This window comes from Pseudopodoces humilis, chromosome 21 (assembly GCF_049639895.1).
Source record: "Pseudopodoces humilis isolate 2021_Gansu_Grassland_sample_001 chromosome 21, ASM4963989v1, whole genome shotgun sequence".
Classification (NCBI taxonomy): Eukaryota; Metazoa; Chordata; class Aves; order Passeriformes; family Paridae; genus Pseudopodoces; species Pseudopodoces humilis.
This window is the reverse complement of record NC_142220.1, coordinates 3,660,883-3,679,043: the sequence shown is the minus strand read 5'-3', so window position 1 is coordinate 3,679,043 and position 18,161 is coordinate 3,660,883. Positions and strand designations below refer to the sequence as shown.

At 44.5% G+C, this 18,161-nt stretch overlaps 2 protein-coding genes across 8 annotated transcripts in view; both read right to left on the bottom strand.

The window, feature by feature from the left end:
• Nucleotides 1-1,146: 1,146 nt before the first annotated feature.
• Nucleotides 1,147-9,560, bottom strand: LOC102099957 (sterile alpha motif domain-containing protein 9-like). 2 transcript variants are annotated; one of them, XM_014255892.2, is made up of 5 exons: nucleotides 9,472-9,532; nucleotides 9,062-9,224; nucleotides 7,700-7,847; nucleotides 7,241-7,285; nucleotides 1,147-6,721 (listed from the first exon to the last, which is right to left on the bottom strand). In XM_014255892.2, the coding sequence occupies exons 4-5, from the start codon at nucleotides 7,242-7,244 to the stop codon at nucleotides 2,061-2,063; spliced, it is 4,665 nt and encodes a 1,554-aa protein (XP_014111367.2). In that variant the 5' UTR covers nucleotides 7,245-7,285; nucleotides 7,700-7,847; nucleotides 9,062-9,224; nucleotides 9,472-9,532; the 3' UTR covers nucleotides 1,147-2,060. The 2 variants fall into 2 exon arrangements, with proteins under 2 accessions (XP_014111367.2, XP_005526898.2); XM_005526841.3 differs by lacking the exon at nucleotides 7,700-7,847 and having other exon boundaries at nucleotides 9,062-9,560.
• Nucleotides 9,561-9,968: 408 nt separating this feature from the next.
• ERN1 (endoplasmic reticulum to nucleus signaling 1) overlaps nucleotides 9,969-18,161 on the bottom strand; it is a 32,424-nt gene continuing 24,231 nt past the window's right edge. For 5 of the 6 annotated variants that reach the window (XM_005526678.3, XM_088065442.1, XM_014255901.2 and 2 more), the window contains 12 exons: nucleotides 17,800-17,918; nucleotides 17,279-17,470; nucleotides 16,442-16,697; nucleotides 15,660-15,750; nucleotides 15,145-15,334; nucleotides 14,562-14,661; nucleotides 13,942-14,141; nucleotides 13,586-13,733; nucleotides 12,967-13,094; nucleotides 12,266-12,389; nucleotides 11,958-12,025; nucleotides 9,969-11,746 (listed from right to left, as the gene is read on the bottom strand). In XM_005526678.3, coding sequence (XP_005526735.1) covers nucleotides 11,540-11,746; nucleotides 11,958-12,025; nucleotides 12,266-12,389; nucleotides 12,967-13,094; nucleotides 13,586-13,733; nucleotides 13,942-14,141; nucleotides 14,562-14,661; nucleotides 15,145-15,334; nucleotides 15,660-15,750; nucleotides 16,442-16,697; nucleotides 17,279-17,470; nucleotides 17,800-17,918 — 1,823 coding nt within the window. In that variant the 3' untranslated portion in view covers nucleotides 9,969-11,539. The remainder of the gene's footprint in view (nucleotides 11,747-11,957; nucleotides 12,026-12,265; nucleotides 12,390-12,966; nucleotides 13,095-13,585; nucleotides 13,734-13,941; nucleotides 14,142-14,561; nucleotides 14,662-15,144; nucleotides 15,335-15,659; nucleotides 15,751-16,441; nucleotides 16,698-17,278; nucleotides 17,471-17,799; nucleotides 17,919-18,161) is intronic. The other variant, XM_014255903.2, reaches the window with a different exon arrangement.

Genomic DNA, 18,161 nt, shown 5'->3' with positions numbered 1-18,161 from the left:
ACTCATAGGTTAATTTCTGAGAGGTGCTAAAGGGAACATAAATGGATATTTTCATGCTATGATATGGACAAGTTGGAGGCATTTTGAATTGTGTGTGTGTGACAAGGAGGTGCAGTAGAGGACACCAAGGGAGCACTGTGGCTGTGCAAGAAGTTCTTAATGGGCATTTGTCCTCTGGGCCTTTCAGCTCCAGGGAAATCTGAGGGCAATTTGGGAACTGCTTTGTACTAAGAGCTGGTTAGGGCAAAGGCAGCTGTGCATTGCCTGGCAGGTTAAAGCCCACCCAGTGTGAACATGACTGGTAGGAAGAGTGGGTCTGTACTTGCTTTCTGTGCACTTCAGCTGGTTGTTCTTGCAATGTGGAATCTCAAGAGTTAATCTGTAAGCTTACACTTTTTCTCTAAAACCTGTTTTGGTTTTTTTTCTGTGGGGCTGGGGTTGGATGAAGTAAAGAGTTTGAATCTAAACTTTTAATTTCCTGAAAGGTAGAAGTGGGCATATTTGAAAAGCAACCCTGTTTTATACCTCAAAGACAAGACTCAAGCTTGTGCAGTAGTATGGGCTACAGGGCAAAAGCACTGCTGTCTGCAGAATTGAGTTGGGTGTGTGCAGGCAGAAAACAAGACAGGCCCTCCTGGCCAAGCTGGCTGTCATTTTTCATCATGGTAAGTTCCATTCCTTTCTTTGCTTCTGGCGCAGCAACTGAGCAGGTTGTGTATCTGGGAAACAGTCGATGTTCTGCTTTTCACTCCTGTGCTTTTCAGTAAGTTTACATATCTGGTTTCTTCTCTGGGTTGAAGCCATCCTAATGCCCCTGGATAGACTTGGGGAAGCTGCCTTTGCCCAGTTACCTGCTCAGACATACTCCTGTCCCCTGCATTAGGGCTGGGGAGCAGAGGGGGATTTCTCTGGCCCTCCAGTTCTCTTGCTTCTGGCAATTGTTTCTGCTACCTGAGGCCAGAATGTGAAGGCTTGGACTAGAGAATAATCTTCCATCTTCCTTCTGAATTCACCATGGCTTGCTGTTTGTTTTTCAGTTTTTGGTTGTGCCCAAATCTTTGCTGCAGTTGGAAAAACAAATCATACCTAGCTACTGTTGGAAATGCATCCTCAGGTAGGGTAATAAAGCTCACATAGAAATGGTAATCCTTCATAAAAGATCTTTATTGGATTAAAACAAGTTACATTGCAGGGTTTTTTTGCAACTTCAGTCACAATATCTTAAACTGTGAAACTCCAACACCACATTTTTGTTACTAGAAACTGGATGTGACATCATGGTTGCAAACACAGCACTGAAAAACTCCTTTGCAGTTTTCAAGTCATGGATGTATGCTTTAGACAAAAAAAAATGAGTTCTGTATTCTGTGGCATTCCTTAGACAATAATGCAAAATAATTTCACCAAGTGCAGGAATTGTTTGGACTATGAACACATAACAGTGCTTATTAATAGTCTTATGTCACCCATGACTGCTCACATGTCTCTGTACCCCACCCCAGATACAGATATGTCTAGTACAGTAATATTTACACAGAGAAGCAATGTAGGAGTTACACAGAATTTGAGACCTGTTTTTTTATCAGTCCTGATGGTGAAGGCAGCTTTAAAAGTGCTTCCATACTGACATTGGCTTTACAGTTGGTAGTTAGTTCATACATGGTACCTGTCAGAGAGCAGAGTATGTGGTGTGAGTTCACTTTTCTGTTGCTGATTCAGGAAGGAAAATGGAGTTACACTGTACAAAGTCTTTTACTGATCAAGACTACTCAGAAATTAACTTAAAATCCAAATCTGTGGGGTAAGAAGAAAGTGATTGATTGGTGCGTTTGGTTTGAAACCTTGCTTTCTGTGACTCCAAAACTATCAAAGGCTTGGCTCAAATTTCACTTTACTCATAGTTCCAATTTTTTTTAGTTACTTGGTCACTATTACAGTTAATGCTGATTTTCTTTTTGCCTGGTAGTTACCCAGTCCACTTTGTTTTTAAATGTGAGACTGGACACTTCCGGTGCTGTACCTCCTAAGAGCACAGTGTATACAGTACTGTACTACATACCTTATGTTCTTCTGATGGCTGGATCGTTTTCAACCTCAATATTGAAAGCAACCAGACCATTAAATGAAAAGCCTAAATAAAAGGTCACATTCTCATTTCCAGCAGGCACTGATTCATGATGGAGTGGCAAGATACGGAGCTCCTTCACATGACCACGTATAAATAAATTTCTGTCCTTTGTCCAGCCAGAAACTCTTTTGAGATTGTCACGAATTATGGAAATATTCCATACAGTTCCATGCAGCCACTTCATTCTCCTCTCATCTAAGGACCCCACCATTAATTTGTCAATTTTAGTTTTGTGCACAATCTTACTTAAGCCATAACCCTTTCCCAGAAAAAAATGGGTATAGATTCTTTTCTTTCTGGTAGGAACATCTTTCATTTTGATGTCGTAGAAGCGTTTCAGGGTTTGAAGGGCTGAAGTTAAAATTTCATCTTTATCAGGATTAGGTTCTTTGTCTAATGCCTCATCTGGCCAGTACAGCAATGTGAGCAAAAAATAGGCACTTGCTGGAAATGGTCTTTTTCCTTTGATGAATCTTAGACTGAGGTCACGAAGAGTTGGCAGTGGAAGGAGTTTGGCTGATCCTGGTGCTAAGCACGCTAATGCAATGTGGCACAAAATAAAATTGATCAAATCATTGTCCTCCAGCCTGTTCCTCAGGGGATTTTCTGGATAGAAACTAAGGATCCTTTCTAGCTTTTCAGCTGACCTGTTCTCTTTCTTATCTGTTAAGAATGACAGGATATTGGTGACATTTCCTCCACCACTCCCATAAATATTCATGCGTCTCATGAGCTGAGTGTTAGGACCATTGTGGCTGTCATCAGTAAGTGATGCTGAGATGAAGAATTCAGCATATACTGCTGACTGTCTTTTCAGCCATTTTCTGGGATTATAAATTTGTTCTTCCTTATCATCATTTTCATCATCCTTCTCTTGGTTTTTATCTGTTTGGAAATAACTTAGTTCTTCTGAAATCCATTCCAGAGCATTGTACAGGTTCTGGCGCAAGCCTTTTAAGCGGGAATGAAGTGTTCCCCATGTTCTTTTTATGTCTTCAGGAATGTAATCTGTGGTGAGATATTTCACAAGCTCAGTACATTTCCCCTCTGGACTTTTGTGGAATACAGGCAGTGTGGACAAAAATCTAAGAAGGCGACAGCCTACTTCTACTTCTCCAAAATAGCCAGCATTGTTCATACTTTCACGTTCTTCCTTTGCTGCTTGTTGTGCAGCCCTGAAGCATTTCATAGCTTTAAGAGCAATCATGATCTTCTCTGTGATTCTTTCGGGGGTATCCTCCTCTGTCATTTTATCCACAGTGAAACTAAACCATCTCTTGTAGACTTGACCTTCTGTATCCAAAATATAAGAATCAGTTGGCAAATGCGATTTTGCAACCTCTGCCCAGTATTTTGCATCTTCAAATTTTTCGTTGCTGTAATTAAGTCTGGCAAGCTGCTGGGCAAAAAAAGGATCTTTTCCAAGGAGTTCATATGCAGCTTTTAAAACAGCAATGGCTTTTTCACAGTCTTCAGCTTCACAGACATGTTCAATGAATGGGGAGAAGAGAGTATCAGTATTGTCACCCCTGCTTCTTTTATCACGTCGAATAAACAGATGTCTGATAAACTTTATGAATTCTTCTCGTCCAAATCTGTTTTCAAATAGTACCTTTTCCTGAAGAAGAGTTGTTGCAAGTTGACTTAGTGATTGATTCCCTGAAAGCTGATGCAGAATTTCTTTTGCAACCAGGCAATGTATTATCCGAACAGATGAAATATAAGTGGTGCTTTCCCTTAGCTCAATAAAAATCATTCTTACTTGTTCACACAAGTGATGTTTGAAATCATATGCTCTTGCTTTACTCTCTGTATATGCCCCCAGCCCCAGAAAAGCCTCGCAGTGTGACAGTGAAATGTATGAATTGGGTACATAGCAGTTGAGCAGAGCCATGTAACGCATCAAGCAGGTGTCACGAGAGGAAGGGTCAATGCCCTGCAGTATGTGCTTTACCATGTCTGACACGTATGTCTTATTGAATTCCTCACACATCAGCACAAATGTAAGTATGAATTCTGGCTCGGCATATTTCTGCTGCAGTTTTTTAAGTTTAGTGTTGAACAAGTTTCTCTCTGACTCTTTCAGTTTGTGAGTGACAGCAACTGTGTCTAGTGGTGAAGCCTTGCAAAGCCTTTCAGGGTTATTACATCGTCTACAGCATATGAAGATGAAATAAGGCCTGGAGGTATTCATTTTCCTGGTTGCTACAGCCTCCATTAACTCAATCTGTAGTTCTTCAAAGTACTCATCATCATAATCTTCAATCAGGAGCAGCACAGGAAAACAGTGAGTGATTTCCTTTTCTTCATAATCTCTAAGGGCGAGCACATGATTACAAACAGTTGAAGGTGAATATGAGGTCTTGATAACAGCACATCTGAAACGCTTTCTGCTTTTCCACAGAACTTGCCGTGCTATTGTGCTTCCACCACTCCCAGGATGGTGAAATATCTTTAGTTTAGCCACAGAATAATTTTGTCCACTTCCTCGTAAAATGCCATCCAAGAGTTTGGTTGCCTCAGCGCATGCTTCACGTTCAATGATATCCCCACAGAGTTTTCTATCAGCAAGCCACAAGTTTTCCCATATGATTTTTCTCCCGCGGTAAAAATTTTGTTCTATGTCTTGTTTTTGTTTTTCAGTCAAAAGATTTATGTTGATATCATCACATTGGTCAGTACAAAGGATTTCTAGGGAATACAGTTTCTCTTCTTCCCGCAAAGGAAGCATACACACGCCTCCAGTGGAAGCTGGCAGGTGTCTGGGTTGGGCTGTAGAAGGCAGCATTAATTGGATGGTGGCATCTACATGACTGAGCTTCATACCCACAATACTGCGTTGTTCTAGTGTCTCAATGCTGCAGGATTCCTGAGCTAGATTTGCCCACTTCTTGTAATTTTCTTTGGACTCTGCAATGCAGATGATATATTCCATGCCATTCATCTCTGTATAAAATTCCTGAAAAGTGTCCACAAGTGATTTCTGCACTGGTGATAGCAATAGAAAAAGCACAATGAAAGAGCGCTCTGGCAGAATTTCCTCACAGATACAAGTAATTACTTTCTTGAGGTATTTTTTTTTTGTTCTAATCCATGTATTTTGATCACAAGGTTTTTCATCCCCAAGGAAGTCACTGCGCCCATTGCAGAATATCCAGCTGGTCTGATCAAAGAGTTTCTGAGAGGGAGAATTATCAGTTTTAATTTCGTTGAAAAAATCCTGTAAAAAATAAGAACTTGTTTCATGGTGCTCTTTGTATTTGCTGTACAGCCCCGACACATTGGAATGTTCATCAAAGTCAAAGACACAGAAAATGTTCAAGTGCATTAAAAAGTTGATGTAGTTCAGATTATCCTGTTCACATCTGTTTGTGACAAGGATGTACCACAGGGAATCATCCATGTAGCTTCTGCCATCATTTAATAGAATTGATAACTTCCTTCCTAAATCTTGAGGTATTTCTGTGGGTACTTGTGTGCTGGAGAGCTCAGCTCTTTCTCTTTGAGCATCCCTGTCTTGCACAGCTTGAATGAAAGCAGTGAGTTTGTTGCGCTGCACAGGTTCAGACTTCGCTCCTAATCTCTGGTAGAGAGCTGGTTCTTTGGTCAGAATCACCTTCTGACTGCTTTCGTTGTATTTTGGCAAATAAACTTCAAAACAATTGTTCTTTACTAAGCTGAAGGTTGGTTCAATGTCAACCTCCACTACAAATCTTTGTTCATGAGAGTCTTTTGAAATCACTTCAACAAACACAGGCGGGTGAATACATTTCCTTGCAATTTCTTGTAAATTACTGCAAAAACACTTTTCTATATAATCCAGTGCATCAACAAAGTCTTCTCGGTTTTTGACCTTCATGCCAATGATCTGTCCATGTTTCCAGCCCTTGTCCTCAACACTGTCCATGACACCAAAATGGATGGTGCCATTTGTTCGAATGTTCATGCAGGCTGAAGCAAATCGTATCACTTCAGAGGCAAATTTTGATTGCAGTTGATGTTTGTTCAGTTCTGCAGCAATGGCAAAAGATTTGTATTCGTGGCAAGGAATGATTAAATCACTGACTCCTGATTCTGGAGCAAGAACTGTGTCTTTCACATATTTGAAATCAGTATCCTGACTTCTAAATGGCCGACAGTTTCTGAGCTCTAAAACTTCATTAGCACTTTGAAGCTGGGATTTCTTGCTGCTTTTTTGCTTCTTGCCAGAAGTAGGAGCTGTGTCCTTGCTGCTGGTTGTACCCACAGCACCAGAGCTGCCTCCACTGGCCGTGCCCTGAGCAGGGGCATTGCTGGCTCTGGCAGGGTTGGTTTGTGCATCTGTTCTGTCAGGTGTTTTGCTGCTGGAGTCCTCAGCTTGCTGTGCATTGTCCTGGAGCCGCAGAAGTTCATTTCTCTTGTGGATTAAGATCTGGATTTGGCCTTTCTTCATTCCTATGTCTTTGAGGAAGGACTCATCCAGTTCCATTAGTGCTGGACCTGTCACTTCTTCTGCATATAGTTTATCTACATACTCCTTCTTGATTCCAGTAGATTCCAGCCAACATTTGACGTGTTTCTCAACCCATTCATTCACAGGTAATGTTTTGTAATCTAGAAGTTGAAATAATGTATTACTAATGCAAACTAATGTTTCTTTGGCCACACTGAATGTTAGATTATTTTCTTTCTACCAGTCAGTGAGAGAGCAGGTCTTAGCTTCTCAAATATGCCAGTTCTGATGACAAAGTATCCATGAGCTTAATCAGAAGCAGTTCTAAACAATGGTGCAAGACTAATAAATCAGCAAAGCAGGAACTAGGAAGGAGACTTGGAAATTATCCTCAAAGGGAGGCAAGGAAATAACCCAGAATGGCTTTTTTGTGGGGAATGATGTGATAAGGTTTATAGGAATTGACAGGGCTGGATTCCCTAAATTGGACATGTTTGGGTAGATAATTTGCCCACTTGAGTCTGATTCTTTTCTGCTAAATCAGGATAGCATCAATACAAACCCTAAGATGATGACAGGAGTATTGATTAGTTCCCCACTAGATATGAATCTTTCAAATGCAGATATTAAAAAGCAAATTGCTACATACAAAGTAAAAATTTTCTGAAAGCAATACATACCCATTGTCTTTGGTGAGGGAAATCCTGCTGTTAATGAACAAAACCCTATGGGGAGGGAAAAAAGTAATTCTTCAGATTTACAGTTCATGGTCCTGTGATAATTCAAGCTGACTTTGGTGTTCTGTTTTCCCAACTTCCTCCCCACCTTTTTGGTCCAAGGTCATTTCTGTACCTCTAACAGCCTATTCTTGCCAGCTATGCCCACATGAAGGCAGCTGCTCCTGCCTGTGACACATGTGGATGTGAAAGAAATAAGGGATTGCTAGAGAGGCTTGTGCTGACAGCTGAGCCCAACTGTTCCTTCTGTTATATATCGGAGAAAAGGAGGCTTCCCTACCACTGTATCCCCCAGGTTCTATCCCCTGCCTGTTCCTTCATACTCGCTTTTTTCTCTCCCTTTTTTGTTGGGTACACTCTCCCCTGCTCCTTCTTTTTTCCCACATCTGTTCTGGTGCTTACCAAAATTTCCAAGCAGCAGTTCGACTCACTGCCCAACCCAGCAGAAGGTTTTCTGTTTAGTGGGGTGTCCTCGCCTGAGCAGTGACATCCTTCCTGTGCCCAGCCTCCATTCCAGAGATGGATGGCAGCAGGGACAGCCTGTTCTGTACTGCAGGAGGAATGGGTTAAATACACCTGCTCAGTGTGACAGCAGAGATAGGAGACATTCACAGTCAGCAGGAACTGTCCATGGCCCGGTCACCAGGGTTACAGTAAAAAGTGCACTGTGGTGGTGGTGGTGGTGGTGGTGTTTCTTCTACTGTGGTGTGGACGCTCAACTCTCTGGTTCAGCTCACCCCTCATGGTGCTAAACAGTGCTCTCAGCAAGTGTAAAAGGAGCAGCCACCAGAGCAGCTGGCCAAGGTCTCCACAATATCTGCAGGTGTAATGGTGGTGGCTGAGGGAAGGAGAAGAGCGTCCATTCCCTGTGACCACGGCTTGGCAGGAGGTGAGTTCAGCAGAAGGGGATGGTTTGGGGAGATACTGGTTCTGGGAGAATAAGGGTATGCTAGAAAAATCCGACAAGTGCAAATTAACCCTTTCAGCATCTGATCAGCCCTGTTTGGCTGGCTGAGGCACCAGCATGGCTGGAGCTTTGGTGTGAGCAGGTGGCTCTGAGCAGGGAGGAGTTACAAGACTGCCCTGGTGTGCTGTAGGTGTAATGCGTCCAAAATGCAAACTGGCTGGTTATGAAAATGGTGGGAGATGGGTTTCCACTGACACTCGGTGCAGCCTTTCCCGAGAAAGGAGTCTAAAAATGTCCCTGAAACACGGATCTCTTAGAGCTTTTGGCCACCTCCCAGGGGCGGGCTCGTGCAGTGGGTGGGCTTGCGGTGAATCCCGTCCCGCCCATGTGTCTCTGTCACAGCCCACTGTGCCAGCAGACGTCAGGAAGCGTTTGAGAGCAAAGAGCCGGGGAATCGAAACTGGAGCGGTGGCACTTCAGAGAGGGGGCAGGGCTGGGGAAGCGCGGCTGGAGGGGGCCCGCGGGTCCCTGATCCCCCCTGGTTCTAGGAGCAGTCGGGGGTGGCAGCGGGTTTTGCTCCAGTGGGCTCTGGGTACCCTGGGCTGCACGCGTGGGCAGGGAGGGGCTGCAGGTGTGGGGGTGCGGGCAGAGCTGTCCGGTTCCACCGCTCCGGGCTGCTCCGACTGTCCCGAGGAGCGCTGCCGAGAAGCTCCTACCCCAGTGGGGCGGCCGGGGCGACAGAGCTGGGCGGGTGGCAGTGGAGGGACTTCCTCACTTTTCGTTAAAGCTGCTAGCAGTAGAGTAACCCGCCAGGCTGAGAATGGCCCCGCGGCGCAGGGGAAGCACGGAGGGCTTACCTTGCAGATCCCGCGGATGGTCGAGTGTCTCCAGTGCTGTCTGCCGGCAGGGAAAGGGTTTTCATAGGAGGAAGGGAGGGAAGATGCCCCAACACCTGTGGCGCCAAGCTCTGCACGGGCAGCAGTCTGAGCACGGTGGGAGTTCTGCAGCTCCTGCGGGTCTCTTGAAAATTAGTCCGGAAATGAAAGGGGAAACTGCTTTAGACGAGCATTCCTGGGTGAGCTTTCAAGTCTCCACCCCCTTCGCAGCAGTGCTGATGCTGGGTGGTGCTGCTGGCCCCACCAAAACCAGCTAAGTGTCAGGATGGGCTGTGGAATATATTTGTTCTTTCTTTTGTATTTTAAAGTTTCAGATCCACCTCACTTACTGCCCTCTATATGAGCTACCTCCTCACTCCAGGCCCCCTCACCAAGTAAGAAGTGGAGAGCTTGGCAGGGTCATAGAGCAGGAGAGGCTCCTCAGCCCAACCCTGTGCACTGAGGCCCAGGAATGCAGTGCTACAGCAGAACTTAGTGGCTGTTTCCTGTAAAGCACGTGATTAGGTAACAGCTCAGTTTCACCAAAACCATTTATTTATGGGTATTTATTTATCACACAGCAGCACAACTTCCTGCCATTTTATCTCCCCGCGCAGCTGCCTCAGTCACCAGGCTGGAGGAGGCTGGTGCCTGGGGACTATCAGAGTAAAAAACGAGGCTCAGTGCTTCCCCCCAGCCTGAACAACTCCCACATCCTCTGTTGGATCAGCAGGCAGGCAATGGTTTGAGCAGGCTCAAAAACCAGTCTCTTGTCCCCTCCTGAGGGCTGCTGCAGGCCTCGGCCTCCTCCTTGCTCAGTTCTGACAGCTCTGCCAGCACCAGGCCTGCGGGGTTCCCTGGGCACACACTGGCACTAAAAGCTGCGGGGTTTTAATCTGAGCACAAATCTTTATTTAGTAGATTTATAAAAGACCTTTACATGAGAAATACAAAAATATGAAATAGGCTTTGAATCTTTTTAGGTAAAATTACCACTACTTTTTCAAGCTTTAGAAATAGGTAACCTGCACAGTTTGGCATCTTAGGTAAATTTCTCTCACACATTGTAAAAGTAGAAAAAAAACCCATCCTGTAAAGTATCTCCAGAAAAGTATCTGTACATACCCCACCATACATATTACTGGCAATAATTTATTTAAGACACAATGGTACAATCATACAAATTCTCACTTACAAATCATACAAATTTCTCCTTTAATTAATTCAATTGAAAGATGCAGTATCACTTTCCTCTTCCAGTTGTTATCTGATGATTAAATATTAACACAAAATTGAGTAAGCCTGATTTGGCATGCTTTATACTTGTACCACTTGGATTTGATACTACTTTGTAGTAAAAATTAAATAAATATAAATACTTTAAATAAATATATTGTAAAAGAACACCCCAGTTATATTAGAATTCAGCACTTCTTCATCCTAGCACGCACAACGCCTTGTCACAACTTCAGGGCCAGTGTAAAGAAATACTGCATCTTAAACCACACAGGCTCCCATGGGTGGAATTAGCAGCACACACACACAGGAAATGGGGTTCTACAACTCTGTGGCACCCCTTAAACACTGCCCTGATTGCACTGCTCTGAACAGCTCTTGGTTCCTGTTTAGCTCTTTTTCCCAGGACTCATCTCACTCCTGGCAATGTGGCTGTGGCCTTTTCTTACCCCTTGAGGGACATTTGCTGATTATGAGTCACAGGCAGCTCCCAGCTGCCATCGGTGTTTGCTGCAGGTACTTGAGCAGATCTGTTCTCATACTGTGAGTTAAGTCAAGGACTGTTCAACCTCTTCTGTAAATACTGGTTCATATTAAACAACAAGGCTTATTTTCAGAGCAGGCAAACCTTGAATTGATGTTTCAAGTCAGCATTCTTTAAAACTGTTTCTGCTCAAGTATGAGGGACTGGTTTTCCACGGTAGTACTAATTAAACAGAAATGGTACTTTCATACCAGATAACCATAAATGATTCCCTTTAGATCACTGTGATGTGCCCAATATGGCAGTAGTGCAATGGCAGGTTCTGATGATTTGCTACAACCAGAGGGCTCCTTTTGCACATCCCAGTCCCAAGTAATGATATTATTTCAATCACTGAATTTGAATTATTTTTTTTTTGTAGTAAAACACATCCATTACAAAATCACATACAGTACAGGGATATTGGGTGGTGGTTAGATCCAGCTTTTGCTCTTCATTTCCACAGTCTTGAAAACTGCCTTGGAGTCAGTAACTCCATCCCCAGGGTTCATCACTTTACCACTTGCGCCCTAGGCTCCACCATCTCCTGATCCAGCACAGGCACAGGTACAAGGCACTTTTTGGAAGCTTGGTTTCTTCAAAGAGAGAGAATTCAGCTCTTTGATTCTACTTTTCCCTGCTACGGGTAGGCCTGTGCTTGGAATGTTGGTCCCAGAGAAGAAAGCTCCATCCCTCTCCTCTCAAACCGTGTCTCCTGGAAGGCTCAGCTCTGCAGAGTCCTCAGCATAGTAATGCTGGAAGAGTCTTTCTTGGCAGCAGATGTGCATAGCGTGGTAGGTGTGCAGCAGCAGGCAAGGGAAACGAGCTGTAAAGTAACACACAAAATCATCTGGGATGGAGCCCAGGGTCTCCTGCACTTCGTGAGGCAGTTCCCTGTAATGGTGCTTCTGTGGAGGAAAACAGAAGAGGGAAAAGCTCAGTCAGAGGGTTTGTTCAGAAGCCTCTCGTAAACATAGCTGTTGGGTGTTCCTGGACACAGTAACCTCCTACTGGGCTCTTGTAAAGGAGCTCAGTACCTAAATCAGGGTCTGATACAGGCTGGCAACAACAGCAGCCAGAGGCAGCAGCCCAAAGTGCACGAGGAAAAGAATCCTTTACCTTATTTCTCATGGCCCTCAGAAGGTCCCGGACGGAGCCACCTTTGTAAGATCTGAATTTTCGAAGATCTGCAAGACAAAAAAAAATTTTTATGTGTTGTGATGCAGTTTTAGGTGCTGGGGTGTGTGTCTGCAGCCACAGATCCTTGTAGGTGTGTTTCAGTACATAAACATGTATTTGCATTAGAAATACTTTACTGGCAAGTAACAGTGATGTGCCAAAACTGAGACAGTGCTAGCCCTACTTTCCTGTCCCAGCAAAATGGGAACAGCAGGTAATTCCCACTCTCATAAAATACTGTCCATTACCTGTCTGAAGAGGAACAGTGATGTGCTCTCTCCAGTCCATTTTCACCACCTCTCTTCCACCTCTTTCTAACTGCTTGACTATTGGACCGTCTAAAGATTCTTTCTCTATCCGGTCACTAACATCCTGGAAGAGACATTCAGATTATTTCTAGTTTTATTTCCAAGTTTTTGCCAATATTTTCAAATTGCTGCTTCTGGCCTATTACAGCCTGTCCTGATAGTAAAGTTAGAATTCCACTTTACTCCATGACAGTGCTTGGGCATAGGATACAGAAATTTCTGAGATGATTTGTTTCAATCTCTGCCAAAGCCTTTTTAGCACAGAGGAGAAGATAAAGATGGAATGGATCTCAAGCCCTCAGCCATTTCCCACCCCACATCAAGATTCAGTGCGTGTTCACTCCTGTTCTTGAAAACCCTCCTGGGCCACGTTTTCTGTGGGTACTGCAGCTGCTAGAGGAGACCTTCCTCTCACCAGCTGACCTTGGTAACATCAGCTCTGGCCCCCTCTGAAAGATCTGCTGTAAGACTAAGCCACTTGCTTAAGAGCTCCACCCAAATTTTACAGCTGGGCTGCCTCACTCCTCACAGTAAGGCTGTGGATTCTATGACTTCAGGCACAAAAGAGGGACTGAATTCAAGACCTGAAAAAGTCTACAGTAGCCCTGAGAACTGAGAGGAGAGAAAAGGTCATCACAAACCTGAAAGAACTGGAGCTGTTTTTCTAGACTCCAAAAGAAGGGGTGTTTGAGCACACAGCTGGCAGATGGCCGTTTCTGAGGGTCCATGTTTATCATCTGCTCTATTAAATCACGAGCAACAATGTCTTCTGCAAGGGAGAGTGTGCAAGGAAATTTACTTCTTTTATTTTCTCTGCATTCTTGGGTGTAGTGAAATGTAAAATGTATTTTATAAAACATAAAATTATAATATATAAAATTTATATTTTTATAATATTTTGTACTTCAGAAATTCATTATGGTCTCTACTTCCTCCTGTCCTGCTAGTTCAAGTGCTGCCCTCACAGATGTGCTGGGCAACAAACAAAAAAAATATCAAAGATTAAGAATATCAAAGTTCAGCTCTCTCCCACCCTTTAAATACAGTAAATAGCTTCAAGATTGCAGGGTTCCAAATTGTGTATTCCAGAGTTGCTCTGGGGTACTAACTCCAAGAACTTTAAGCCCTTTACTTCAGGAGGACCCAAGGAATATAACTTTCCTCTCTGCCAGGCTGGGAGTAACTGTGGGCCTTGGTTCTGACTGGTGTTGGTGTTTAGCAGCCTGGGCTGCTCACTGATCCCTGCAGTGCAGTCCTTACCGTGCCTCCCTGCATCCAGAGCCTCCAGGCTGTATGCTCCCAGCAGGATGTTGGCTTGCCGCTGCAGGGACTTGCCAAAGGGATGGCCACCTTCAGACACCACATAATAAAAGACACAGCCAGCTGAAAAGATGTCCACGGTGTACGTCTGCAAAGAAACAGCCTTCAGTAGCAGTGACATCTTTTCCCCCTGAAAGCTCTGATTCTCACAGGGTGGTTATTTTGCATCTGAGAGCAGAAGGAAACTTTCTGACTCAGATTTGAGCTGCAAAGCAGCCTGGAGGCCCAGGCACCAGGTGCTGCCTATTTTAGGGTCTGGCCTGGTCCTGGGCAGCCTGGGAAGGGTGAGGACTTACAGGGTTCTCTTTGCAGTCTTCACTCAGCATCTCCGGGGCGATCCAGCCTTCAGTGCCCGGCACACCTGAGCGGCGGCTGAAGCTGTGCCTGCCCACTGCCAGCTTCTTGCACAGCCCAAAGTCTGAAATCATGGCTTTGACTTTCCCATGAGCATTGGGCATCGAGATGAGAATGTTGTGGGGCTTCAGGTCCCTGTGGACTGTTAAAAACACCCACTTGTCCACTCAGGCAGTCCCAACAATCTTTGTAAATTTTTAACTGGACCTTTCACAAGGCTGAACCCCCATTCATTAAACCAAAGTCAGAACTTTAAATGATTTTCATTGCTAATTTCATTTTTTTATTCCACCATGTTTTATACAGCTCCTATCTAAAAACTTCAGCACCCTGCTGAACACTAATGACTTGCTTTAGTACTCCAGAGCTGCAGAATGTTGCAGGGACAAGGCCAGTGTCAAATAGAACCACAGAATGGGTCCAAAAGGGACCTTAAAGATCATCTCATTCCAACTCCCCTGCCATAGGCAGGGACACTTTCCAATAGGCCAGATGAACAGACCAATACCAGACCAGTTTCTCTTTATTTTCCATCCAGTCCTGAAAGGAGAGGTGTTCTTACCAATACTCAGGGAATGCAGGTAAGCCAGCCCAGACGTTGTCTGCTGCAGGAGGGTGATGGGTTGTAAGCCATGGTGGCTGAAGGCCTTCTGCTCAATGTACTGCAACAGAGAACCAGGAGTTAGCCACAGCTCTGCTTAGAAGCTGCATAAATAATAAATCCATGCACTTCACCCCCCAAAAGAGATGTGACTGGATAAATTGTGCTAGCTGGTAACACACAGCAAAGAGGTTTTTTTTGGCTGAAGGTGATGATATCTAAAGTCTCATTCAGAGCTAGAATTCTCTATAGCACTGTGCTCCAGGAAGAAGAACAGTCTTCAAAGTCTGTGCCGTAGGAGGGGGAGGATGACTAGAATGGAGTCCTTCACAGGAAGTTAAAAATTAAAGGACAACAGCTTCTGTCCATAAATCAGCCCAGGGTTAGGGATGTCTTTCTACAGGTCTGAAAACTCTTCTACAAACATGGAATTGTCACAGGGGTAACAGTGGGGGTAAATGGAACATCCCCTGTGTCAGGCACTTCAGCAACTTAAGCTCAAGGGAAGTAAAGGCCTTCCAGGGAGAAGCTGCTCCCAGGTCACCTCCTGCAGGGTGGCAGCGCACAGCTCGATGGCGATGTACTGGAACTGCCGGTCCCTCTCCGTGCAGAAGTAGCGGATCACGTTCGGGTGCTCGTCCGACTCACGCAGCAGCTGCACCTCCCGGTCTGCAAAGCTGAAGCACTCGGGGAGAATCCTCTTCACTGCCACATCTCGGTTATCAAAGGAGCCCCTGCAGCCAGGGAGGGAAGGCACAACCACCCTTCACACTCTGCAGCCAGAGCATGTACAGAAAACGTGACAACAGAAGCCATTGTGGAGGCCAGTGAAAGCATTTCCTATGCTGGAAACAGGTACATTTGGCCAGTAAACACTTCTTAGGGAAGTAAAGTAGCTCTTTGCTGCTGAGGAAAATGCATGAAAATATTCCAGACACATGCAAAAAGTTTGATTTCTGTTCATAGTAGATGTGAGGGCTTTCATAAAAAAACAAACAAATTAAAAGGATCTAATGCAAACACAACTTTGGTCTGTTTAATGCACACATTCTCTTCTACCTGTAAACAATTGTCCCTTCAGCACCATGTCCCAGTACATCTTTAGGGTTAAACGAAATCTTGCCAACAATCACTCGGTTTGCTTCTTCATCTGAAGAAAAGAAAAACAAACAGTGGTTTAGGATGGGGCAAGGCAGTCTTTTACAACTGCACAGACTTTGGGGCCAGTCTGTAAAAATCTTCTGGCTCATGTTTAAATTTAACACACATATGATTAAAAGAAATTAACATGTCCATGTTGGTACTTACCCTGAGTAGGCCAACAGTCTGTGATGACCCAATGAGCCAATATCAAGAATCAAAATACATTTACACACATCTTATGGTTCATGGATGTGACAAATGAGTGGTTCTCAGCAGTCAAACTCCTTCTAAAAGTTTATAGATGTTGAATTTAGGAAATGTTGACTGAGAGTTATGGAAGTGGGTTTAGTAGCCTTTGAAGGAACAAATAGGTGCACAGGAAGACCAGGCAGGAAGGTTGTGCTGCCTAATCCCCATGTTTTGAGTCCAGTTAATCATCTTAATACGTGTTTTTATTTAAATGAGTATCTCCCTGGAATGGCTGCAAGTGACAGGAATACACTGCCCTGGGCAGCACAAGCCCTCAGCTGGCTGTTACTGTAAAGCAACAGTCCTGCTGTGGTGCCGGGCTCAGCCTGAATGAGGACAATGGTTCTTTTCACCTTGCTGAGCTATGAAGTATCATCAATAACTATTCTACTGTACCATCACAGAGACTGAGGAAATAGAGACGCAGCAAAACACAGAGTCAACTTTACCTCCCTCTTCTTGCTCAGTGGAGAGGCAGCTCCCAACATCAGATGTGGAGATGTTGGAATAGGCAGAGTGGTTTGATGCTCTGGGGGACAGGTTTGGGGTGCTGGCAGCTGAGCTCTCTGTCCGGCCATACGACGTGTCCAAGAAATCTGCCTCGGGCGGGAGGTCACCAGGAGCACCAAAGGGCAGCTTCTGTTGCTGCAAGAGCTGGATCTTCTCTTCCAGCTGATGCTGCCTCTGCTGCTGCTGGTGGACACTCTGTGAGAAACAACCTCAGTGAATATTTGGCAGTCAGTCATGCAGAGGAACTCTACAGATACTGGGGAGCTACTTCTGAAAGGTTGGAGCCAAACTCTCCTGCCCTGAACCTGCCAGCCACACAGGTTGTGGAACATTCACTCACAATTTCTATTTCATTCTGGACTTCTGCTGCCAAGATGAGAAATCACATGGCTTGGTTAAAAAGGCTTTTACTAGGTTGACCAAGTGTCTTTAAACCACAGAAGGATAAAGGCTTTGATCCAAAACGTGGAAAAGCTGACAGTGGTTCAGGTGGGGAAGAGAGGGGTGAAGCCAATAGTGCTGAGATATATCCAAAAAGAGTAATACCTATAAAAACTACAACTGGTGTATGGAAAAGAAAACCTCTCCACAGCTTGCACATATGGCCAGAGAAATCCCTGTTAAGTCAAACTTGTGCCTTTGCTCCCCAGTGCACATCTGCAAAGAGGGGGAAAAATCCCTGGAGTGTGTCACTAACTCATGTTATAATTTCTGGGCCTTATAACGTTCCTGATGCTCCCAACACTCAAAAGCACATCAAGCCAGGTCAGCATTACCATAGGGTAGGTGATGATAAAAGCCACCCAGCCCACAAGCAGGAAAGTGCTGAGGATGATCGTGGCCATGTCCTTCAGCATGGAGTCCACTGGAGCCTCCAGCCGCAGGATGGGCCGAGCAGGAGTCTCCTCGATATCCTTTGGAGCAGCTGGAGGCCCTTCTGTTGAGGAACCTTCAACAATGTCAATGACCTGAAGCAAAGAAAGCTCTATTAGCTCAGTATCTCAATGGGTAATGAGGCATTCATAACCAGCCTTTCTGCTACATCATTTTTAGTCATTTCTTAACCTACCAAAACCAATGTTTTGCATGTGGGAGGAAAAAAAGGCAGCAGAAAGCCTTAATTCTGCAACAAATAAAGACACTTTCTCATACCAGTGATTCTATGTGCTAAGTACACAAACATCTGACACAAAAAATGTGAAGTAATTCCACACAGGTTTCCTTCTGTGTCCTTCCCTAACTTCTGCTCCTTTATATTCTTCTCTCATGCAGTAAGAGAATTATTCTCATCACAAACCTCTTCAATAGTGGCTTTCTCAGAGTCAGCTGGAATCACGTTTTCAGGCCTCTTTGGTAAATTGCTTGGGAATTTCTCCAGGATCTTTGTGGGGGCAGATAATGGTGTTTCATGGTGCCCTATAAATAAAACACATTTGTTGAAGCAGACAGTTCTCCTTTTTTAGGAAAGATATCCTTGATTGCAGCATCTTTGCTGAAGAGTGAGAAACATGATGCTCATGTATACAGCAGGAAAGAGAAAGGAGAAGGAAAATGGGGGGTAGAGGTCACTGAGAGCTGCAAAGGAACATGACCTGATTCAGGGAACTGCCTGACATACTGCAGGAGAGAGGGTATTAACAAGGAAAGGGATCATGGGAA